A 26,572-nucleotide genomic window follows, 5' to 3' on the forward strand; every position below is an offset into this window, starting at 1 on the left:
ACTGGTAAATTCCACCAGTCATGGTGGGAGTGTTTATTCTTAGTTGAGCTGGTTATATATGGGCCAGTCAAGAGAAGTTGCCCAGTTTTCACACTGCCAACTATTTATATTTATTTTATAATTTGTGAAGCATGGAGAGTGTTGAGAAATTATCCATTTTTGCCTCTCATATTTGAAAGATGCATCTTGTTCAATCAAATAGTAATTTGCTCGTATAGAACTTCAAAATGAGCAGGATGTTTTCAGATGATGTATTTGGCCCTAAGAGTTCATTCAACAAGTGATATGTATGTATGTAGTGGATATATATAGTAATATGCAATTTTTTCAGTTTTTCTTTTTTACCATTGTTGAGTGTGGGGAAGGTTAATTACATAGTGCCCATTAGTGTTTATGGTGTGTGTGTGTATGTATCTATGTGTATATGTATGTGTGTATATATGTGTATGTTTATGTATATATGTATAATTTTTTTTTACTGAAAAACAACAAAGGGTAAGGTAGAGTTAGTCAGTTGAAATGTTCAGTAATGACGTAATGTTTTGAACTAAAAAAACACAAATTCACCAGTTATAGTTATCTCAAGTCCTATAGTTACTATAACTCACACCTCTGCCATGCACAATTTTCTCATCAATATTTCATGACCAGCGTTTCAGTGATATCAATGATGTCATAGAAGATGTCATGAGTAATGTAATATGTGGGGTAATTGGCTGTGCATGGCGAGGGCATGAGTTATAGTTACTTGAGATAACTATAACTTGTGAATATCTGATATTTTTTGTTTAAAATGTGACGTTGTTACTGAACATTTCACCTAACTATAACCTTACTTTAACATTGGGTTATTTCCAGGTAATTTCTAGGGTTTTTCTGTATGTAAAGTAATATTTCGTTACCATATGTAAAGCTGACCCCTGCCACTCATGACCTTCGGCTGTGGGGAACCAACTTCACGATTCGAGGTTGATCGCAGGCATCCAACCACACACTGCGCATGGCCTTTTGTTGTACACAGCGTGAGATTGCTTGCAGCCATGCCATGCATTTAACTCCCTGCATGCAGCCACCCCAAGGCAGCCAACCCTATGCCGCACGCGGCCTTTGGTTGTGCTTGGGGTTGGCCGCAGGGCCTGGCTTCTGCAGAAGGCACATGCACAATCTTTGCAATTTGATGTAAGTGTAGCCTTTGGCCTCCAAGGTGTGCAGATGTATCTGCAAAAAGCACATTTACTCGCCCAGCTCTTGTACTATCTTCAGGAGCTTCTATGGTGATCCAGTGATGTGACAGATGCCAAACATTTCATCAAACACTCCCAAAAAGAATGACTACTTTCTTTGCACTTCAGATAAAAATGGGTCCATTCTCTGCTTCCATCGAACGCAGGATCCACTCACGACACTGCTCTTTATACCACATTCCTGACGCCTTCTTCCAATATTATTACTTGGTGCCATGTTACCTGGAGCACCCTCCGGTAGTCCTTTTAGGTAGCCAGTGACCCTGGCTTTTGAGACTCTTATTTCAATGCTTCTCATTATAAGTGAGTGACTGTCATAGAAGTGGCAGGAACTCCTACAGACGCGGGGCCCGTTACAACCGAGGAGTTCCTGTATGTGGGGCCCGTTACAACTGCAGAGGTCCTGTTTTTTCGTCGCTGACAAGAGGCCTCACGTCATGTGTGGCACCTTGAATGATGGCTTCCTTCTTAGCAACAGCAGTTTGCATGCTATGATTTATGAGCGTATATCAGAAATTTCAAAAGTGAAACTGCAACTCCCGAAATGCAGCTCATCACTGGTTTAACAAGCATTTGCAATGCAATAGGTCTCGCATTTACGTGAGTTTAAGCTTTTGCCATTGTAAATGACAATGTCTTTTATTTGTTTTAAAAACCAATACCAAAATAAAAGGCATAGCCGTTTACAATGCCAATAGCTCAAACTTGCGTAACTGCGAGACCTATTGCATTGCAAATGCTTATTATTACAGTTTTGCTGTGTTCTAAGGTTTATGTTTCGCTGCGTTCTGGTTAAGGGTCTTAGATATAGGTAAGTATTAGGATATATGGATGTTCACTACCCATCACCACTTTATTTAAGTGGCATTAGGTAGAGAATGTTATTTTATTTATAATTTTCTATATGTTTTTATAGCAGTCTGGGGAGAACTGCACTTTTTTAAAGTAGTGCAGTAATTTGTAGGTATCACTGCTATTCTGTAGACTTTTTTGTGCATATTTAAATATGTTAAAAATAGAAAATACACTTTAGTACACAATATTAGTAAAATAATGTGTATTATAATGAAACGTTACATTTTTTAGTGTACTGTGGTAGTCCAGAGGCAGCACCGCGGTACTCTGTACATTTTTTTTAAAAGTATATAGAAACTGGAAAAAAATTCCCTACCTATTACTGCCTTACTGAAGTGGTACTAGGTGTGGGACAAATAAACCTAATCCATACCTAGATCTGAAGGCGGAGCGCAGGACACAGCCAAACTGCACCTTAGAACAAGATGACTGCCTTTAACCTTTGTGAAGGCCGTCATTGGCCAATTGTTGAGCTTGGCCCTTTTTGCAGGGTCATCCCAGAACTTTTTGCCCTACTCCTGTATTTTTTCTGACCTGTTGGTGGTTTAATGACTCTGGGCACTTTACACTGCTGATCCGTGCTAGAGTGCATGAGCTCTCTCTGTTAAACTTGGTAAGATTGGTCTACACCGGTTTGTCATATTTAATTTACCTCTCAGTCCCTTGTACAGTGGTATCCCATATACCCAGGGCCTGTACATTAAATGCTACTGGTGGGATTGCACCGTTGCTTGCGCCACCCACTGAAGTAGCCTTTCAAACCTGTCTCAAGTCTCTGCTGCTGCAGGACCTGGGCGTGCAGTTTACTGCTGCAGTGACGTGGCATGTAAAGTGGTTGCCACGTCTGCGACTCTCCTTTTACTACATATAAGTCACCCCTAAGGTAGGCCCTGCCAGCTCTATGGACAGGGTGTTGTGTAGGTAGAAGGTAGGACATGTGTCTTAACTGTGTGGCATGTCCTGGTAGTGACAAACAGCCTATTTGGTTTCTCACTCCTGTGAGGCTGCCCTCTCATAGGTTTGCATCGGGATTCCTAGATATGTGCTTCAGTAGTAATTACTGATCCGAGGGCAAGATGGCGGCCGCATCGACAGCTGTGTGAGTGGCTTGGGAAATGCGCCCCCGATGAAAACCTCTCCGTGACTCTCCTCACCTGCATGGAACACTGTCTCCCCTTGTCCTGACTGGGTAATGCTGTGGCGGCATCTTTTTCGATCCTCGGCGTGCGGAGGAGCTGTCAGAGCCAGCGTGCGTTCGAGAGGCAGCCCGAGGCATCTCGCCCTTCTCGCTCTGCTACAGCTGCGGTTCCGGTGGCGGAGGGGCTCCGAAGTAACAGGGCAGAGGGTAGCGAGTATAATGGCTCCTAAGGGGAGTGGAAAGGGTGCTAAGACCCGGGTGGCTACCGCAGCAACTACTATGCCGGCAATATCGACACCTCCTTCCCGTATGGAGAGAGAGAACGGACAGGTCGTTTCGAGAATGGTGGCGGATAGCGGACCGGTGGAGCGGGTGGAGACTGTTTCCTCCTTGCTTATGGACAGCGATGTGCAGAAAGGAGGTATGGTGCAGAAACAACGAATGGTGCCTGCTATCTTAAAAAAATTAGCCGGGAAAGGCAAACTTGAGGAAAACAAGCTTGATGACCAGGAGAAAATAAAGTCTGGGGGCAACAAAGTATCTGCAGCTGTATCTTTATCTGTGGAAGATCAGTCACTTATCTCCCCTGAGAGTGAAACAACGTTGCTAACTGTGGATGTGTCAGGCAGCTTGACTAGAAAGAGCAGGAATGAGGCGGGGGAAGATCGCGATGCCAAATTAGGAGCCAAAGGGAAGGTTAGAGTGGCAGAATTACAGAGCAGTGACATTCACCAGTCTGAGGGGGAGAATCGAGATGAGGAGATAATGAATGATCCGGAGTCTGGAGATTCAGGAGGGAAGTTCTATTCAATGTCTGATCCTTCTAACTCCTCCGAGAATGAAAGCATTGCAGGGGACTGGGTTGATGATAATAGTTCTCAGGGCGATGAGGAGGAAATAAGCTTTGATGTATCTACTAATCAGGGGACCGCTCGGAAAATTCAAAACTCCGATACCCCGTTTGCGAATGAAAAGTCGGCCCATACCGAACCCTTAGTGTGGGACTGTTAATTTTCCCCTCAGATGGTGACCAATAGCGATACGGTCAATAGTTCTATGGCGGCGGTGAATACAGTCAAAGCAGCCCAAAGTGAAATTACTCTTAGCACAATTTATCAAGTGATAATGGCACATAGAGAAGAAACTAAAGCGGAAGGTATGCGGACCCAGGCTGCGGTTCGCAAACTACAGAACACGGTGAGACGAGTTGCGAAGACATTCTCCGAAATAGCAACCAGGATTGGGGAAGCGGAGGAGAGAATATCAGCTATGGAGGATCAAATAGTACAGCAGAAGGCGTCGATAATATCTTTGCAAAATTTAAGAGATGATACTAACTGGAAGCTAACTGATTTAGAGAACCACTCCAGAAGGAATAACTTACGTGTTTTGGGTATTCCAGAGGGACGGGAGGGGAAGGATGTTAGGCAATTTGTTATTGAGGTATTCTCTGAAGCATTTCCTGATCTTAAACAGTGGAACCTGGAGACAGAGATCCTAAGAGCACACAGATTTCCTTTTTTTCAAAGAGGTAGGGCAGGTGGGCCTAATGAAAAACCTAGGGCAATACTCATTTGTCTGAACAATTATTTGTTTATGAGAGGCACTGTATGACTTGGCCAGGCCAGACAGGAAGAGGACCGGTAAAGGCTGTGTTTTTTTTGTCCGTCCAGATTTCTGTCAGGCTACTGTTCAAGAGAGATGGAAGTTACGCCAATTGATTCCATCTTTTCAGGCCAAAGGGGCACAGGCCTTCCTGTTGAATCCTGCGAAGCTGAAAATAATCTATAAGGAGAAGACTCAGTTTTTTGCGTCAGAAAATTTAGCAGAGGAATTTTTGAAGGCTATGTGATGATATTTAAGTTTAATATAGGATCTCTCTTAGTATGATATCTGTCTTAAAATGTCTTAAATTGTTTGGTTTTGCGAGGGCTATGGGGGGAGGTTTTGGGGGGTGCGGCTTCAATCCACTATCCATCATTGAGGACTCAGTCCTTATGCCTTATTTGGGTGGGAGCGGGTGGGGGGGACAGTGGTTGGGGGGTACAGGGGAAGGGAGGGGGGAAGGCACGGAGGGGCGGTGGTGGTGGCGGTTGGCAAGTAGAATGGTTATAATACTTATGAATTTGATGCAGACTATATTGTACTTGATTCTGTTTGGAGGGAGTGGAGGGCAGTCTAGAGTGCTCGATCGATTTTGCTGATCCAACTTGATAAAGAATATGGATTGATTGTCTATTTGTTCATGGAACATATGTGGTCTAAATGACAAAAGGAAAAGGGGGGTGATGGCTCAGATGCTGCGGATGCAGCGATATGATCTGTTATGTGTACAAGAAACACATATAGCGTAGAATAATCAAAAATTGCTTAACGATCTAGGCATGTAAATTTTAGGATGTACTAAACAAAGCTCTAATACTAGAGGGGTAGCAATTTTTATGAAGTATGGGTTAGGAGTTTGTAGGCGGGTAAAAGAGGATGCTCTGGGGCGCTGGATAATTGTTGAATTGGTTGTTAATGGCTTTCTATGTACAATTTGCTCAATTTACGGATCCAATTTGGATGATCCAGAGGTGTTACATCATTTAAGTATCGAATTGGCGGCTTGGCCAGTGCCCTTGTTCTTCTGTGGGGATTTTAATCTTCATTTGGAGGGGGACTTTGATATTATGGGAGATAGTCCATACATGGGAAAAAAGACTAAAGTATTTAGAGCAATTAAGGGCTTAAAGAGTTCGGCCTGGTTGATGTATGGTTTGCCCAGAAGAGAAATGCCCCCGGCAGTACTTTTTACTCTGCCCCTCACAAGAAACATGTTCGATTAGATTTTTTTTTATTTCTGCAAATTTGGTGGCAAATGCTAAGATAGAGATTATGCCGAGGAAAATTTCAAACCACAATCCGTTGGCACTGGAACTTGATGTAAGAACAAAGGCGCAATCAAAAGTATGGACCTTCGAGCGCAATCTCTTGTTAGACCCCGAATATTGTAAACTTATGTGTGACTGGATCCCAGAATTTTTTAAGATTAATCGTGGTACAGCTTCGGATCCCATAGTAAGGGACACATTCAAAGCTGGCGTGCGGGGAGTAACATTGAGTTATTCGATAACTAAACAACGTAAATTACTTACGGAAATTAAGGAGGGGATGAAACAGCTTAGGCTCTTGGAAATTCGGTTTATGGAAGAACTGACACACCAGCAAAATGCTCACGAAACTTTAAAGGCTATTGCTATTTTGAAAATGAAAGTTCATCAACATTTTATAACAAAGACTGCAGCGAAGCTGGCCACATACAGAGCTCAGGTTTATGAATCAGGGGAAGATGCGGGTAGAATATTAGCTAAGAGACTGCAGCAAAGGGAAATTCAGAATCGAATATTCAGGATACAGGATCATTATGGTAGGATACAGGACACACCAGATGAAGTCTTGAATGTCTTTTGTAAATTTTATACTACCCTCTATACAGAGGGTGTAATAACCAATGTAGGAGGGCAAATGAAGGGATTTGGTAACGATATTGCAACCAATAAAGTATCAAATGATCAAAATGTGTTATTGGCAGCAGAGGCAACTTGGGAGGAGGTGGAGGCAGCAATACTATCATTAGCTAAGGGCAAAGCAGTTGACCCCGTTGGAATTTTATAGAACCTTTCATCAGGTGCTAATACCAGAACTCATTATTTTATTTTGTGATGCCCAACGTGGTATAGCACCAGAATCATGGTGAGAAACTATGATTATTGTTTTTTTTAAAAAGGGTAAGCCCGCGCTATCCCCATCATCTTACAGGCCGATATCGCTGATAAACTCGGACAGTAAGACTTTTTCTAAAATGTTAGCTCTGCAATTAGCGGCCGTTATTACTCCTCTTGTTTCTGCCGTCCAGCATGGGTTTATCCCTGGGCGGGATACCGCCGACCATGTCAGAAGGGTTATTGCCCTTCTGGATTGGGCCCAGGCACCAGATTCAATGCTAGGGGTAATCCTGTTGGACGCCGAAAAGGCGTTCGACAGGGTCTCCTGGCAATATATGTGGGAGGTTCTGCGCTGGAAGGGCTTCTGTGCAGAGTTCATTCAGGCAATCAAGATGCTATATATAAATCCAGTGGCCACTATACGAATATCAGGGCTAAAATCTGAGGTATTTAATATAAAAAGGGGCACATGGCAGGGGTGCCCGTGCTCCCCTCTTTTATTTTCTTTATACATTGATTTATTTTTGGAAAAATGTAATTGCCACAAGGATATCAAAGCTATTACATTTAGTGGCGTAGAGTATGGAGCACTTGCCTATGCCGATGATATTATTATAGTCTCTAGTGACATTGTAACAGCTCTTCCGGCAATAAAAGTACTAGCGGCACAGTTTGGTGAATTTTCAGGGTATAAACTTAATATTGAAAAAACGAAGGTACTTTATTCCGGTAAGGACCCCCCGGCAGATGTAGTAGTAACACCCGAGGCAACATATCTGGGAATAATAATCACTCCTATCGTGGATAGTATTCCTGCCCTGAATATTTTCTCAGTTATTGGGAAGGTAAATGCAACTTTGGAACGCCTGGATCATTTGCACCTCTCTCTCCATGGTAGATGCAATGTTTTAAAAATGTTGGTTCTCCCCAAATTCTTGTATCTATTTAGAACAATTCCTATAGAATTCCCTAATTCAGGTTTTATACAATTGGAGGGGATGTGTTCAAAGATTTTTGTGGGGATATCGAAGAACAAGAAGGGCTTATAAGAAAATGATCCTTCCAAGAAATCGGGGGGTTGGGGTATCCCACACTTTATAATGTATTATTGGGCTGCCACGATGCAGATTTTGGGGCCGCTGGTTGTGGGGAGCAAAACCTTGATACCTCTTAGTCATAGACCATCAATTTATGAATTCGGGTTAGGAAGTGATGCTAATAGCTGTTTAGTAACTATTGTAGAACCAAGCTACTATAAAAAAAACAAGGTTTAAGCTCTTGAAGGCAGCCTATTAAGTTTGGCAACAAATTAAACGGTAATACCACATCCCTAAACTAAACACATATACTCCCTTTAAAGCCTCTGGGTTACTACCTGTAATTTTTCTGGATCATGTAGCATTTAAATGGGGCCTAAAAGTAATTTGTTGTCTAGGGGATTTGTTTGATCAGGGGGATCTAGTAGCATTCTCAGACCTTAGACAAACGTTTGGGCTAGATAAGCAGGATTTCTTTAAATATTTACAAATTCAGGGCTATATGGATAAACTTGGTGCAAATATAGGCAAACAATTTGTGAAAAGTGCGATAATAGAGAAAATGAAGAGCAGAATATCGATAGGACAGTACTATCAACAGCTGGTTGAAGTCCTCCCTGATGATTTGGAGGAATGTCAAAAGAAATGGGAACTCAAACTTGGGGTGGAGGAACTTAATATAAGTAAATCGTTCGAGCTCGCCAATAGTGTATTAACCCCTTCAGCGAGGCGCGGATTACCGCGCCGTGCTAAAGGTTCTATTGAGCGGGCGGGGCCGTGACGGAGCGGTTCCGTCATACGCACAGCGCGACCGACGCGCATTACGGAACCGCTCCGTCATGCGCATCGAAAGGATTGATGACAGGAAGATTACGCAGTCAGCACTATATGGCTATGTATGATCTATATTATTCCCCTAGGAAGATATCTCTGTGGGGAGCAACATCAGGGGTTAAATGTAATCGATGTGGGCTGTTTGCTGCTGATTCACTTCATATGTTTTTCTCCTGCCCGAGATTGGGGAGATTCTTTCTAGAGCTGGAGGAATTTTTAAATATTATATTCGGAACCTCTATACAGATTACGGGCGATTTAGTTATTATTGGGGTAGGCTCGGACTTAATGGCTAATGCAAGAAACGATTCATTAAGTGCACTTTTGTTGATTATGATGGGAGTGGTTCGTGCATGTATTACTAATGAGTGGATAAGCCCTGATCCTCCTACTTTTTTGAAATGGAGAGCAAGATTATTAGCTATGTATAATTTTGAACTTTCAATTTATAGAACTAAAGGGCGAAGGAAGAGAAGGTTGGGTTATACAATTTGGTTGCCCATTCAGGAATGGATTTCTTAAAAATAGAATTTTTGGGGCTCAATTCAGGTTACTCATGGAATGTATATTATATTAGAGTTATAGCAATCTGTTCCATGCTTTTGTTTGCAGGTTTTTTTTGTACCATAACCATATGGAATAATGTGTGTGCTCCCTAATGTGCCTTGGGGAAAATGGGGATGTAAAAACTCAATAAAAATTTCAACAAAAAAAAAAAAAAGAGGGGTAGCGTGATTAAGTTTGGTATGTTTGGAATAGTAGTGATAAATCCTGCATATTGATGAAAGCAGATTTATCATTACTATTTTAGAAATCCACTTTTAGAAGGGGAGTTGAGGTGTGCCCGGCCTTTCCTGAGTGACTTCGTGCTAGGCAGAGTAGACCTTGGCTGAATTTGAAGTGGAGGGAGGTGTTTCCCTTGCACCTGATTAGGCGTGGTCTGCTTTTGGAGTGGCGGGAGGAGTTGCACCTGCACCTGAATAGGGCTGTGCCTGCCTTCTACAATACGCTGTGGTGTGTCTGGGGCCAGGGCTTACAATGTGAATGGTGAGTGTTGTGCACTTCTACAATGTGTCTGAAGTGCCCCCAGAACAAAGACTTTGGCACTATAAATACAGGGGCTGTGTCTCCATGAAAGATGAAAAGACACTGCGTGCACTTCACCTGGCCAGAGGACTGCCAGGAGGAACCGCCATTGGACCCGACTGCTCTAGAGAGCTGGCCTGCTACCTATTGGGCTGAAATAAGGACTACCACTTTAATCTAGGACCCTTGTGCTGGCCTGCCTGGCTGCCCCCTGCTAGCGTGTCCCGGGTGCTCACCCAGGAGTGCTGTTGTGCCTCTGTTCCAGGCAGACTCAAGTGTTTTGTTCCTGTGGGCTCTTGGCCGAAAACCTGGACTTGAATTGTGCTGTGGTTTGTTTGCCCGAGCCCCAGGTGAAGCATGTGGAGCGCTTCATTTTCATGGTGCTCAGAAGTGCATGGTGAGCACTGCATGTAGCACTGGGATCAGCAGGTGGCAGATCCCCTGGGGAGCCGGCGGGTAGGGCTGCCCGGATCCCAGGTCGGGAGTGCGTGGTGAGTGCTGACCTTGTCACCCGTAGACCACACCAGAGCCTGAAGAGAGCAAGTGAGAGCCCCAGCATGTGGAAGGATGGCCGCAGATCATTGTCAGCCGCGGCGGCAGCTGAAGAGGGAATCAGCCTCCACCCCAGCACCACCTACTTCAAGCCCCGCCCACAACCGGACAGAGCCTCGTGGGATACGGGAGCTGGAAAGAAGAGCCCAGGAAAACCTCCTGATGATGCTGGCCCCTTGTCCCTGGGAAGCCCAGGTCAGTTAGCCGAGCGGGGAAAGGAACCCTCAACGGAGGTCCCGCTCAGCCCCTTTTTCCCCAGCTGCAGTTTGGTCTCCTCACATGTGGAAAAGACCAAGCGGTGTCTCCTGCGGATTACTGTGACTCCCCTCCCCTTACCGCTCCTCACAGGGGTGCATACCTGGTTCAGGCACTGGACCTCAGCCATAAGGACGAGGTGAGACCTCGATGGAGGCCCCAGATTCCTGGAGTTGGAAGAATCCCCGGAAATTACCGCATTCCCTGTAATAGAGAAACGGATGCTTCTGTGGTCCACGCTGTGGATAGGGGTTACCATATAACGTATAATAGGAGTGCAGCACTCTATGCTTTCTGATGGTGTTTTATAACTCCTGGCTGCATTTCATGGCCTTTTCAGAAAATTCACACCGTTGGTGGATTTATGAGGTGTGCACTCGACAAATGGTTACTATAGTGCACCGCTGATGTTATGACAATGGCCCAAGTGGCCAAGTGATTTATGTGATTCTGGGTGAAGTCATGACTAGTGCCTAGTGGCACAGTGATTCATGTGATTGTGGACTAATATGTTTATGAACAATAAAAGGGATATTTTTAATATAACCTTGTGTGGAGTCTCTTTTTGTGGTGTGCCTAGTGTGTCACCGGAGTGTGTTTGTGTGTTGCACAAAGGCTTTACACATTTCCTCTGGGATAAGCCTGACTGCTCTGCGAAGTTACCAAGAGGGTGAGAAGGGGTTATCTTGGGTGTGTAACTCCCTTGCCCTGACTGGAGTGGTGGATTCTGCCTGGCTTAGGTGCATACCCTAGCCAGCCAGAAACCCCATTTCTAACACCAATCACCTAATGAATGTCATCATTATGTACCATATCATGGAGATGGTATCTATGTAACCACCCATGGTCATAATGTATCCTTATGTAACATCAAAAAAATAGATTTCCAAACATATCTAAGTAAAAGTTTTTCACCAACAACTACTGGCTCTTTTAAGAGCCCATCTACAGTCTATGTAAATAATCATTCCTCACTTTTCTCTCGCAGGAATTCACCGAACTCACATGCCCTTGATACCCCGGATTACTAAGACTAACGAGCCTCCCACCCAACAGACACTTCTCACGCATAGGCAGACGAGGCAGATACTTATACGGTTAGAACCCTAGTATGAGCAGGCACCCAAGGGGGGTGGGGGGGTGGGAGAGGTTGGAGGTGGGAGTTGGGGAGGTACTAGTCTCCCTTTGTATTAGTTTTGTTTTTTGCTACATAAAAATGTTGCACTTAGACTGACATGGCGGAATGTTGACGCTGAGTCAGAAGCTATATATTGACATATCTTTAATACAACAATAAAATAATTTTAACATAAAAATGTTACTCCATTTCTTAGAATGGTTTTTATGGTACCACGGTACTTCTTAGAAAGTAAAAAATATATATACACACACATATATGAAATGGCAAATCCCTTCCACTACTACCTTGCATGGGCTTTCTGAAGCTCACTTACAGTTTATTTAAAACCTCTCCTTCTCTATATTATTAGACAACACACAGCCAAAGCTCTCTTGCTGATCCAACATGGCTGCATTTCTACTGTGCACTATCTGCCAGTAGCTAATCCTATATTTTGTGATTTAATCGCTATGTACCACGGTAGTACTGCAGTACTACTGCAACAGATATCACCAAGTTGTTTTCCCTTATATCTTAACAACCACAAAACCTATTTAGTGGCTATGTGAAAAGGATCATCTACACAATATACTGTACACTACTGTGAAATGTCATTCAAATCCTTATTGGCGCTGTATTTAATACAAAAATTCTATGTAAAATGCATTGGGATCAAAATCTGTTATGGGACCACCCTTTTTTCCTTGCACCCCCTTGACCAAATGCCCTGAAACTTTACATCATCCACTAATTAACAATGAGGAATAGTTCTCGAAAGTGTTGGGGAGATTTGACAAATGGGTGTACAGTTATTAAGGGGTAGAAATCTGAGGAATTTCTATTTAAGGCAGCCCTAATTGGGTGCTCCCAAAGCATCCTGCCACACTGTTAATGTGCATAGTTACTAGAGGTCACAGAGGGAACTGTTTCCAGTCCTGGACTTTTTTTGTGATAGAGTAATGCTTCCTGGGTGCTGAAAAGGGACATAGCTGGGCCACAAAAACTAGCTGGGTCACAAAAACTAAATGGCTTCACAAAATGAAATGATGGACCGGGTCTTGAAACTTTTCAACACTCACCCCCAGCCACCAATCTGGGTTTAATCTATCATTATTTTGCTCGCCACATCGCCCCAGTTTGGACCCAGCCATATGCAAAGCAGTCTTGACCCTGTTCCACGTGGGAACAGTCTAGCCTGAGCTGCCAAACCAGGTCCTCCCTGTATGAAAACAAGCACCCTGAGACCAGTTTCAGGTTAACACCCCTCATCAGCCAGGCTAGCTTGAATCCAGTGACGCAGCGAGTAAGGGAACCACGTCTGGGCATACCCTTCCCACTTAGGGCACATATAGAAACATCAAAAAATAAAATGATGGACAGAGTGTTGAAATTTCTCAAACACTTGGCCTAATGAAAACTAAATACCATTGAAACTCACCAGTTCTGGTTATTAACACAGCCCCCACACTAACACAGCCCACATCTATCCTCGCCTCCATTCAAAGGTCAGAGTGAATCCCTTCTGGTTGCTGTTGTGATGAAGCCAATGACAAGCCTATCAATGCTGTTTTGGCAACGGGTCTGCAGTGGCTGGCCCACCGTAACGAGGTTACAACAGAGCTGACTCCACCCAACTTCTGCAAACAAATCTGTTCTCTCCATCTCTAAACCAAGCAGGAAAACTGAGGGATAGGTGGAACAGGGAGGAACATAATTTCTTCTGAGGTATTGTTGCCACCAAACCTTTAAATGACCCCCTTTTTTCTGCATTAGGGACATTAATTGATATCATTAGATAAAATGACGTCTTGTTTTTAATGTACAAATATTCTTTTATTACTGTTTTGATCATCCCTTTTGATAAAATAATGTATTTTAATGTGCTTTTATGATTTTGTTATTAAATCGAATAAAGTTTAATAATGAATGATTTTTTTTATTTGATCATAAATAAAAAATGTACAATCAGCATAGGAATAGTCACATTGTCAGAGAATACAGAAGAAATTTAGTACGCAGACCTCAAAAGAGATGTTCTCCAGCCACCCTTCACCAATGTGCACCCATTTTGAACAGTTCAAATGTAGGCCTGGACAGAGTTCCGCGAAGTGACAAAAAAACTCTGCCAAGCTACGAGGAGTTCTGCAAGCAGCAGAGCGCATTATCTTGCACCGTCCGCACTGATTTTTTGTGCCGGGTATTTGCTCCACATTGTAAAACCAGCACAAAAGACATCACATGCAGCGCAAGAGGGCGCTGCTTCTTTCTGCCACTCAAGTAGAAGTTCTACTCGAGCGACAGCATCCGAAACGTGAACGGAAGGTTTCTCAACACGAGCAGTAGCGACCATCCGCGACCACCCGCGTTGAGAAATCTCCCTGTGAAGCAGTCTAGCATTGGATTTTTCCTCAATCGCGATCGCCAGCTTAACGTTGGTGATCGCGGAAAAAACTCCGCTCCGCAGAGTTTTTCGCAACTCCTCAAGCTCTGTGGAGCGCAAAAAACGCTGCAAACTCCACAAACCGGATGGAGTTCACCACCCAGGCCTATTCAAATGTTATTTGAAATATAAAATGGTCGATTTCCAAGTCCTTTTTGCACATTTTCTGGAAGGTTAAGTTACTTTGTAATGAAACGTAATCTTTTCTACACAACATTATCTTTAATGTGTTACCTCCTTCAGCTTTGATAGTAGCACTCTACCTCGTGCTATATTACTCCTAGTGTTTCTTCTCAACATTACACAGATACAGGTTTGCAAAGTGCCTGTAAAAAAATAAATAAATGTAAATTTGATACTTGTATAGCGCACTAACTCACCCGCAAGGGTCTCAAGGCGCTTGTACGAATACCGCTGTGGAACCCATCCTGGCTTTCCCTGTGAGGCGTCCACTCCTGGGCACCCCCAAGGTGGAGGCCAGGCATCCTTAGCTTTGTGGGGTCTTGTGGAGATTAAGCAAGCTATTGCCCAGAGTTGGACTCCATGATTGGAATAGGCACCGAGGCGAGAATTATCAGGTCCGTGGAATTTTTTAGCCCAAGACCCGCCGAGGCGGGGAATTGAACCCTGGTCCCAGGCTAGACCTCTGCATCAGGATCTGCCACTCTAATCATTGAGCCACACTTCTCAACCTGTGGTTGTGAACATCATTGAGAGATAGATATCTTCTCCCTAGCATACACAGTGATGCTGATTCTAGATTATAACAGTTTTGCTTGTCATGGAAGACCTGTGGATACGTGATAAACAACAACAATCAACTGAACATTGGTGGATTTAAAGGGGCCATCTAATGTAAAGACAAGAAGATTCCTATTATATTAGAGCATTTATATAGCAGTTACCTGGGCCGGGCTGGCCGTACCGTGCATTGTTTCCCCGGGAGGCTGGAACGGGGGAGCTGGTTTTACAGCGGTGGGGGCGGGTTTGCATCAGTGCTGCAGCCCCAGTAACAAAAGCAGCATGCAAGCATTTCAAGCCTCCAGGCTCCAGGCACGGGCTGGTCCGAGAACATTGCTAGGGCTGCTTTGGGTTCCCAGTCCGGCCACGGCAGTTGCTACTCCTATGTGGAGCGCAGACATCTTACACCGCATTGATGTTGGTTGGAAGTGTGTTGTCTTTGCTTTGAGTCTATGTGGGGAGTGTTTCTATGTCGTGTGTGAGGTCACCAAGGTGTGCTGTTCTGGTGCACACCGCTTAGCAGTCTGGCCAATAAGGAAGTGTGAGGGACAGACACTCATTTTTATGATTTGTGTTTTTTTGACACCTCAGCTGCAGCTGTCCTCAATGTTGTGGTAGGTTTTTTTTTTACGTCTAACCTAGAGACAATATATATTATTTGAAAAATCCATAAATTTAAAAATACACACAGACATTTTTAATGGGGCTCCAAGTCAGCCTACTTCGCTCACTGGCCTTTAATATGAACATTTAAATGTTGCTTTCACCCACCACTTTATACCGCATGAGGCATAGTAGAGGCAGCCCATAGTGGCCACGGGGTCTCTTGCAGTGTGACTGATGGCATTTTGCCTGATCACATGTCCACACAATCTAAAAAAGTAAGTGCTCTTCGGTGCCGGAGCTTTGGGGACAATCTTTGCTTTCATTTTTTAAATATTTATTTATTTTAAGCTAATCCTTTCTATTACATATGTACGCAAAAAAAGAAAATTAACCAATTGCAAATGCTTGTTCCTTTAGGTTCTCAATCCGATTTCCTATACTCTCCTTACTCAATCCTTCTTCTCTGACAATCCCCAACAATAGGCATTCCAGAATACCCCTTGTTTGATGAAGAATTTTTAGACTAATTATGACATCATTCACTGGAATGTCCCATTAATAGGATTGGGGGCAAAATGAGTTAACTGCCCCCTAGCTTTTCATGTTTTATTCGTTTCTGGTGTCTCTTGGTGTGGGCCAACCTGGGCAGTGTGCAGGGGTCAAACCAAAAAACACCAAATTGACCACATTTAATTCATTTATCTGCAAATGTGAGTCTAGTGAGTGGCTGAGACATTAATCATAACCAAATTGTTTATAGGATGGTTCTCCTCTATTTTCCTCATTCTCTTTTTTCTCTTCTGTCCTTCTCCAGTTTGCACTTATATTTATTGGCATTTATAAATTTGCTAACTTGAGATTGTACATTTTTATTAGCTGCCGTTTTTTTATATATCAAACGACAATGTCTCAATGTGGGTTTCATTTTAAGGAACAAATATAGTAAGCACAAATAGTGTCTGTTAAGGAGTAAATCAACGTGGGGAGAGACACAGGGAGACAAAAATAAGTAGAACATTTTTTGTATTCGAATTACTTAAAGCATGTTGGACATATTCGACATCATATGTGCAAAACACATGGACAGAATGCACTGCATTACATTATTGGAAATGTAACCGATAGAATACTGTGCACAAGTGCTCGTGAAAGTTGTGACGGCGCAAGTGGCACGTGAAGTGGTATATACAGCGGTGATATAGGGCGCAACAAAGGATAAAATGATACAATAAGTTTTGCAAAAATTAGGACATCCAAACAATCAATGGTGAAAGAATATGAAGAACAATGAATTGGATGTCCATAGCAAGAGGGCGCCAAAAGTAACGCCGTTGGAGTCGACGGCGTTTCGGCCTGTAGAAATCTAGGCCATCATCAGGACTGGTTACATACAATTTTAAGGCAGTGTACGGTATAGCACTGTGGATGACTAATAACCAAACAGACACAGCATCACGGGTGTGGCGAGGTCCGTGTATTCAATCGGGCGATGTAGGAAAATGCGGTTCGGAACCCAGTGAATGGATACTAGTTGAGAGACGAATGAATTGTGCACCGGAGGAATCGTGGCATGCAGTGAGCCGGCGTTAGTTCGGCAGGATCGTTTTTTATATGAGCAGTTCTTTTCGTTTTTTACTTGTTATATTTATTAAATTGAATTATGTACTAACCCTAACCTGATTTGTGCTCTTTCATTGTCAAGAAAAAATGATTAGACACTAAAAAATTACTTTCAGCAACTGGTTTCAACTGCAGTTCCATGTTTCTTAAAATAAACTCTGGTTTATTTCAAACGGCCCCTCATCGATATTGACAAGTTAAGACCCAATTACAAGATCCCACGTATATCAGAAAAAGGCTGCCCTATCTAAAGGTGACAAGAGGATAGGGTGTGCAATGCAGTTCCAGTTGCTCCGAATCCATTGTGGATTTTCAGGACCACGGAGTAAATTTAATTTGCCCGCAATATTTTTCTGTATGTATGTGGTAAGTCTGTAGGGTAAGCCTAGCCGAGAGGCTAGTCTGTGTAATCTGGCATGGATCCGGCCCTCTTGGTCTTATGTTGACTCCCCTAGTCTGCTGTAAGAGTAATACCGCATCTGTTGTTCAGATGGTAAATAGAATCGGAGGTAACAAGGGGCAGAGACGGCTCTAGGGCAGTGTGATTGGTGCCACTGCACCAGGTGCGGACTTTGGGTGGGGGTGCCAAGTTTATGGTTTTAAAAGCACCTGATACCGCATTCCTGGTCTCCAGCGATTTTCAGTTATCAATAAAAGTGTCAAGATAACTCCAGTGATTAATGTTCTTCCTGGAGAGAGCTTGAGTTTTGTCTAGAGGAAGTTTTGACTTATGGTAAGGCAGCGCAGAGGGTTAATATGCCTTCTGCAAAGAACGTGTACCATGCAGATCACAAAGGGAATATAATATGAATAAGTCAGTGGGTTACTGCTTTTGTCAGAGATCCTTTTGTTACTTGCAGTTTATGATTTAAAATCCTAATCTAGAACAATGAGCTATTAAGTAACTGTCATCAAAGAGCTGCACGCAAACTGCAAGGACTATATTGGAGCTATATGTTTATTTGCCAAGTCTTTCGTTATCCTAATATTCCAAAAAGGGTTAATTTGGGTAGAAACCAATTTTTATTATTAAAGAAACCCCTAACAATGGTGTTACATTTTAAATTCTGAATTTGTGCTTTTACAATGATTCTTAAACTATACTGCCTACCAGTATGGATTACATGCGATTCCTATACCTTGTAGGCCTCTGTCTTATGTAACATTTCCTATACACCGATTTACACACGTATGTTTGTCTCTGTGCAATGTGTGTGTGATGTAAAGTGTTTTGACACCTTAAACTAGTATGAGTGGCGCTATAAAACTAAATGAATCTAAGAGACAGTGGTTATAGAGACTTGAGGGCCTTTGTCAAATGGTGGTAGTGAGGGAACCATGGCGGAGGTGTTCATTGGGGGGGGGTCAACAAACATTGTCGCACAGACGCCACCAGTGTTAAAGCCGGCCCTGACAAGGGATGTTCGTAAACTCACTGGATGCCACTGTACTTGTACAAGTTTTTGCCGTGTTCCAGCCTACTAAACATTCATGACACCTAGGGATATTCACTTTTGATCAACAAAGCCACCATGATATGTTATGTTAGCAGATTTTGTAGAGCGCACTATACCTGAAGGTGTCAAAGCACTGTGGGAGGCAGTACATGGCAGTCCATAGTAATGCAGAGGGTAACTAGGGGGTCTGGGAGGAAAAGAGCCACGTTTTCAGAAGTTTTTTTTTTTTTAAACAGAAAAGGAGGCAAGCACCGAGAGTTGGGGAGGGGGGGGGGGCTTGGGAATGTTCCACAATTTGGCAGAAGCCACCGAGATTGAAAGTCTGCCCCATCTGGCCTTCCAAAATCTGGGAATTATTGCCTTTTTATGGAGGGAAGATCTAAGTAGCCTGCTAGGACTGCGCCAACAAAAGAGTGCGTTAAGTTGACAGAGTTGTTTCAAGGCATGGGCGAAGCTGGACACAGCCTCGGGTGCCAGCAGCACAGGGCGCCAGTCGTGCACCTTTGATGAAGGGCGTAGCTACACAAGTGCCAAAAAGGAAAAGGCAGAAGTCATCAAAAATGCCCGATCAATGGGTTCAAAATACCTTGAGACATCCCTTGAAGTGATCCATGCCACGTTTTCAAAATAATGTATAAGTTTACCATTTATATAAGTTATGCTTACAGGTAAGATAGAGGAATTCCTGAATATCTGGCAAGGTGGGCCAACGTTCTCATGGACAAGGGGCACCTGAAAGGTACCAACATGTTGCGATGGTATGGCAGAGGGTCGTCAAACTGACGGCTGGGCCCCCTGGGAGGGGGCTTGGCATGGTCTCAGGGTGGGTGCCAGGCTCTGGCCAAGAGGAGTATTTTATTACCTCCCTGTGTCAGTCAGCCACTCTGTAGTGCTCCATCAATAATGTATTTTTCTTAGGTGTCAAATTGAAGAGAGTGTAGGCTGCCGCTAGCTGATTGGTAATCCTGTGTATAACGGCGTTCTTAAATTGAACATAACTTCAATGTTAGAATTGCTGACCATGTTCCGAGAGGCCACTTTTTATAGAAATGTTTGCAATTCTAGGGCGGGCAACTGATAACCTTGTATTTTTTTTTTTACGTGAGATGGGGGGGGGGGGGGGGGGGTGCAGCACTGAAAAGTTTGAAGACCACTATAAAAGTATAGACCCATTTTGATTAACCTCGCGGAATACTCCGTTCGCACGAACGAAGCAGAGACACAAAAACAACCTTGTTAATCTTCCTATATGGCTCATCTACCTGTGGACGCACATTTACTTTCCATTTCACAACAGCGTGCAACCTTCACGTTCGTTTTCAGCGACGGTCTGTAAATGATTCCCACCCTTTGCCTCTTAACGGTTTGCATTTTCCCTTAGTACGGACCCCCAACTCACCGACATGCTGCCGGAAAATGCCAAAGTTGCTGATTCCGCGCACAGAGTCAGCATTTAAAGAGATCCACTGGAAACTCAGGGCGAAGCCGAACAGAATAAAGAGGCCGACGAGAAAGATGAGGTGTCTCCGCGCCAAGACCATCTTTGGGTCTGCAGCCGGGCCTCTAGGCGCGCCGTCTCCGGAGAAGGCGCCTGCACGTGCCCCGGGCAGGCATGCCCGGCTCCCAAGGTGTGGGCGCTCCTGGCAGCCCGGGGGTTGGCAGCCACTCCCGTCGACACACCTGCTCACCTCGATGGACTGAGGACACTGATCTGCGGGGCAGCGCTCTCACCGTAACTTCCACCTGCAGGCGCCCCGCCCCTTGCAGATCACAGATATGGGTGTGGTGTGTTGCAGGAGTGGTGTCACGCGTGCAATGACATACGGTAATATGTAAAGTGTCAAACAGGCGTAAGCTACAGTTTTTTCTGTCCCTCAAACTCACGTGTTTCTCGTGGATTTTCTGCGTAATGTCCCTGGAAAGCTGAAAGTCCAAAATAAAAAAGTAAAAACCCACACGAGTGGAGTCGGCGGAAGAAACCGCAGGCGCGACCAGATGTCAGGAAACCCTGTCGCTGATTGGAGACGATTTCTGCCATCTCCTGAAAGCAGCTCATAGCAGAGAGACAGGCAGTAGTGGTAGTAGCAGAGCTTATACGGCGCTTCAGGCAGTGGAAGTAGCGTTTATACAGGGCTTCAGGTAGTAATAGTAGCGTTTATATAGTGCTTCAGGCAGTGGTAGCGTTTATATAGCGCTTCAGGAAGGAACTAGCGTTTATATAGCGCTTCAGGCAGTGGTAGTAGCGTTTACACTGCGCTTCAGGCAGTGGTAGCGTTTATATAGCACTTCAAGCAGGTAATAAGGTTTATACAGAACTTCAAGCAGGTAAGTGGTAGTAGAGCTTATACGGCGCTTCAGGCAGTGGTAGTAGCGTTTATATAGCGCTTCAGGCAGTGGCAGCGTTTATATAGCGCTTTAGGCAGTGGTAGTAGCGTTTATATAGCGCTTCAGGCAGTGGTAGCGTTTATATAGCGCTTCAGGCAGCTAGTAGCCAGGGCACAGTCGGGGGTACACGCGGGTGGACGCCGTCCCCCCTACCATGAAGTGTGGCCCCACTGACAAAGATGCTGAATTCGTCCCGGTGTAATTCCCAATCCCAAACACCGGGACACTCTCAGCAGCGCCTGCGCGTTATCTGCCTTCGATCGCAACAACGTGCAGGCGGGAGAGGGGCTCTCTTATTTCTAACTCCTGCTGGCTCTTAAAGGCAGAATCTGAGGGGTCATCAGGCCTCCTTTTGTTGAGTCTCCTGGCTGGCAACAGGCAGGAGCCTCACACCTAGAAGCCAATGCAGCAGAGGAGAAACAAAGGCTCACACCTTGTTAGCACTTCACACATACTTGAGAGGCAGCTTTTCACTTTGTTCAGTCCCTGTTTATGAGACCTGCAGGCACTGTAAGAACGTCAGATGCGTTGGTCTTTCCCAGTCTGGCACAAAATAAATAGCATTTATATAGTGCTTGCTACCCCTGAGAAGGCGTTGTAATAATTTAAATATCACTATTTTCTCTTTTAAAGCACTATGGGTAGAGGAAGCTTAACGCTGACAAAAGGCAACATTGTTTTATGTGAAGCTTACAAAAGTGTGAATCTTCTGTCTAAATCAGGAGAGTTTGCTAGTATGTGCTCAAATGTACTCATGATACACCTGCTAAACATGTATGTGAGGGCTTAAGATCTGATGTCACTTCTTGTGATGCGCTGTAATATCACGCGCTGTGATGCCACTTGCTTACTGATTAACTAGGTTAGCCCCTCCACTTCTTTTTAGGTCGAGCCTAGAACAACACATGCGCTGTTGCTCGACATTTAGTATACGGGTTTCCAAAGGGCTGCCAGACCTCGTTGGCCTAACGCTTGCGTTCACGCGAGCGTGCCCGCGCGCAGCCGCCAAGCACCACTAGCGCCATGAAACCGTTTGGTGTACGAGCGCTCTATAAGTATTTATAACATAACATAACATAACTGCTGCGCGCGCACCACTCGCGTGCTTAACACACAGCGCGTCCCGTCCTCGCGATCACTTTCGCTTTGATCGCGATTACTTTCGCTTTCATGGCCGAGCGGCCGTTACTTTTATGGCCGCGCGGCCAATGCTTGTTTATTTCATTTCGTTTAGAAAGTCTTCAATGTTAGATAGCGTTTGTTTTGTATTTCTTTTTAGAGGGTGTTGTCCTTGTTTTTCTTGCAGGACCTGGCAACACTTTTGCTACATTTTAGTCCCTCCGCTACGTCTCTGACTTACGGGTTTACTAGTACAACTAGCAACAGAGCTTGTACCAGAGTTTTCATGCTGACGTGTACAGGATGCTGAAAGGAGAGTGGTTCGTCAAGGGTCTCCGTGAATACACCAAGTAAGCGGGAACTAAATATTTTTAAATTGACATTGCTACCATGCCATGGGGATGTCTCTGGTGCTGCAATTGATTGAGTTTGTGTATAGGGGAGCAGGCAATCAATAGTGTAACCATACTGCACTGTTTTTCATCTCCTTTCTATTATTGAGTACCCTGTTTTCCATTATTGAGCTGTCATACGCAGGGTGCATGCACCCCAGGGAGCGGCCCCAGCCCTGTGCATCATGTTATGCAATGTGACGAGGCTGCTTTCATAACTGCGCCTCTCGGACCCTTCGACTGCAAGTCGGAAGCACCAATAAATGTTATAGTGCAGAGCGTAGTTTCTAGGAAATATTTTCAAATAATGTGTTCCCTGTTGCTACTTTTAAAAGTAATGCTTACAATTGAGTTTTCCCCTTCCTACAATCCAGTCTTTTCGGGGGAAGTGCCTACATTTTAAACCAGCGTTACTGCAGCAAATGGATCTGATTATTGTACACAGGTTTCTTCGTTGGTGAGTTTGCTCATGTGGGTGGGTGAGTGAATATCAGGATGATTCAGTGGTTGGATGAGTGAGTGAGTCCATTGATGAGGGAATACGTAACAGTGCAGAGATCATTACTTTGGGGGTGGATTCCTTCTATTGACACTAAAATAAAACTAGCATTTGCAATGCAATAGGTCTCGCATTTAGAGTTTAAGCTATTGACATTGTAAATGACAATGCCTTTTATTTATGTTTTTGTTTTTAAAACCTACATGAAAGGCATTGTCATTTACAATGCTAATAGCTTAAAATCTCGGAAATGCAAGACCTATTGCATTGCAAATGCTTGTTTTAGGACTTGTGCCCTGCTAGTAGTGTTTATACAGCGCTGCAGGCAGTGGTAGTAGAGTTTATACAGTGCTTCAGGCAGTGGAAGTAGGATGTATATAGCACTTCATGGAAGTGGTAGCATTTATATAGGTCTTTAAGCAGTGGTAGTAGCGTTTATATAGCACTTCAGGCAGTGGTAGTAGAGTGTATATATTGCTTCAAGCAGTGGTAGTAGACTTTATATAGTGCTTCAGGCAGTGGTAGTAGCGTTTATACAGCGCTTCAGGCAGTGGTAGAGTTTATACAGCGCTCCAGGCAGTGGTAGAGTTTATACAGCGCTCCAGGCAGTGGGAGCGTTTATACAGGGCTTAAGGCAGTGGTAGTATTTATATAGCGCTTCAGGAAGTGGTAGGGTTTATATAGGTCTTCAAGCAGTGGTAGTAGCGTTTATGTAGGTCTTCAGTCTCCATGCGAGGTGCTGAAAGGATTGGATAGAAGTGGATGGGCCACTGAAAGCTCGAGCCGGGCTTGAGATAGCTTCCTGGCTCAGTGTCAGCTCGAGGTCTTCTTGAGCCTTTGAGCCCGAGCTTTCACGTGGCTTTTACCTACAGGCTCAGACTGGCATATAAGCAGGGTCACTGAAATTACGCAGCAGGGTTGAGTAAATCATGAAGCATAATGCAGCCCTTTTGCGACAGTATTACTTCATTAGTTTGTAATTTTTACATTCGTTAACACTGTTTTGGCATTAGTTGCACCTCATTTATACCAGTTTAACACCCAAATATAGCCGTAGGCAACAGAAAGGTGACCAGTCAACCTTTGCAAATGGCCTTCCACTGCACGACAACACAACACTGTGTTTTTAGTAACTTTTGAACCATTTGAGCTCGAATTTTTGTTTTGTTAAATTCTAAACATTATGGAGCAGAGGATGCATTATGTGGCAACAGCGGCACATGTACAATTATGTGAAAAACGCTGCAGCCGCAAAATCGCATAATTGCAGTGGCCCTGCCTACAGGGAAAGCCAGCAGTGCCCAATGGACTGGTCTAATAGGTCAGTGCTCAGGCGTTTGTTTTGGCTGTTTGTGGGCCTGTTTTATGGTCGACTGGAAAACAAGCATTGCCAGCAGCAAGCTCAAATCCCTGCAGTCTTTGTTATTAACTTACAAGACACTTATACAAAGTGTCTTTATAAGTTCCAAACGGCCCACATTTGCAAAATGGGCTAGTTTTTCGCTTTCAAATTCACTAATGGTGAACACTTTTATTTTCGTGCCCGGGCCTATTTTTCGTCCTTGTCTGATCCCGTCTGCCTGCACCTACACTCTAAACTCATGCACCGAGATCTGAAGACAAAGTATGAACTGTAGATGCGAAACAGGAAACACAAAATATACTCATTTAGGGGGTGAACTGCGCAGCGTGCAACAGGAAAACACTGCTCAGTCTCGAGTCTCGCAAGACCTTCAGATATGTGAGAACAGGGTGTACGCCAGGCGCGCAACACCCATTGGGCTCACCGGGCGCTTCAGCCCCCCCCCCACACCCCCCCCTCATGTGTGTCAGCCCGGCTGAGACAGCCTCGCGGGCTGGCGTCCGTCTAATTGCAGCCGCACCCGAGTACTTCGCGGGTCTTTAAAAGACCATTTACTCGTTAATGAGGCTTTTGTTGTGTTTTCACCCCTTCTTACAGCCATTCTGCCTATGGCTGGGAGACTTAGCCCCCCCCCCCCCGAAATTTGGCTGCAGTTGCCCGCCTGGTGTACACTATTTAAAACAAGCATTGGTAAATGTGTTGGTATCGCCTATGTGATTAATAATAAGTTAAAGAAACTCCATAAAAAGTGTTCTGCCCTGTTTATTGAGAAAGGCAATTTATTGTAAATACTTCATAAGAACAGCAATTCTAAATTCCAACTTAAATACCATTTACATTCCAGATATTCGCAGCCCAACAGAGCGGTCGCAAGGAGAAATGTAGCCTTGACTACAGAGAGAATTCAGCTTGGTGCTTCATTAGTAGTGGCTCGGGATTCCCGCTGGGGCCCGTGGCAGAGTTAACCCTTTAGGAATTGCAAAGCTCGTGGCAGCCTCACCAGCAGGTCATGCTTCCCTTGAGATTTTGGACTACTGAAAGTAACCGAAATATCCCAGGGACGCTCGAAAGAGCACGAGGAATACAATAAAATAAGAAAGGAACACTTCACTTTAAGAAGAATCTGTTTACACCCTTCAAGCTCCATGTTTAGTAAATACTTTTGCAAAAAAAATTTGCAACCATATCTATAAAACATTAACACTTTAAAAAAAAACACAATAGAAAATGGTTAGCCTACAGGTCTCTTTCAACTGAAACAATGCACCCGATTGATGATTGATAGGTTGTACATGTTTCAAAAACAACACAGAAACGACCAAAAGCCAACAACAACCTGAAGAGACCGTGGTCTCTAAGCACTCACAATCACTCCAACCAGTCTGTCTCTTGGCTGCACCTTAGCCTCAACGATGGCCCGCGCATTGACTGAAGACGCGCAATCACGCTGACTATATGTTATAAAGGTGCAACCCGATGATAATTACGGCCCGGTTCTTTTATGAGCAATCTTGGTTTACGCCCAAGCTGAGAGCGCATCCCAGATAGGATTTATGTAACACCCCAACGCGCACCGGAAGCAGCGGCGTTGAACACATTGAGAAATGATACTAGAACAAGAAATAATTTGTATTTACACAATTTCTTTAGTGTTCTTTACACTCTAGACCGAACTACCGAAAGACACAATCACTCACAAGTTCACTTTGGTGATAGTGCTCACATTTGCAATTCACCAAATATATGCAATCCACATTTTATTCAACATTTTTGTTCGTTTCATTTTTTCAATAAAATATATATTTCTATTACACCTTTATTTTGAAAACTGAAATGAATAAATAACCCTAAAATAGAAATGATGTCTAATAAATGTATGGGGCCATGAGTTGTCTGCGTCACCCTCAGTGTCCTTCTGGCCTCATCATGCTTCTGCTGGGAGAGTCGCGGTTGTAAAGGTGGCCGCCTCCATGCCGCCGCGCGGGAGCGCGCGAGGGTCCCCTGGGCGCAAGCAGCTTCGCCGCGTGCATCTTGTTTCCCACAAGCTTCCCAAGCTCGGCTGCCTCAACCATTGACCAGGGAAATTAGAAAGGAGGATTACCAAGGATTGAGTTATTGTCAT

The 26,572-nt window shown here is 44.2% G+C and overlaps 1 protein-coding gene across 5 annotated transcripts in view; it reads right to left on the minus strand.

Annotated features, from left to right (window-relative positions):
* Nucleotides 1-20,443, minus strand: part of LOC146772341 (beta-1,4-galactosyltransferase 1-like) — a 298,282-nt gene extending 277,839 nt beyond the window's left edge. For 2 of the 5 annotated variants that reach the window (XM_085637909.1, XM_085637910.1), the window contains exon 1: nt 20,092-20,405. In XM_085637909.1, coding sequence (XP_085494035.1) covers nt 20,092-20,145 — 54 coding nt within the window. In that variant the 5' untranslated portion in view covers nt 20,146-20,405. Of the gene's footprint in view, nt 1-20,091 lie in introns of all 5 variants that reach the window. The other 3 variants (XM_085637912.1, XM_085637911.1, XM_085637908.1) reach the window with 3 other exon arrangements.
* Nucleotides 20,444-26,572: the final 6,129 nt, after the last annotated feature.

This window comes from Triturus cristatus, chromosome 12 (genome assembly GCF_964204655.1).
Source record: "Triturus cristatus chromosome 12, aTriCri1.1, whole genome shotgun sequence".
NCBI lineage: Eukaryota > Metazoa > Chordata > Amphibia > Caudata > Salamandridae > Triturus > Triturus cristatus.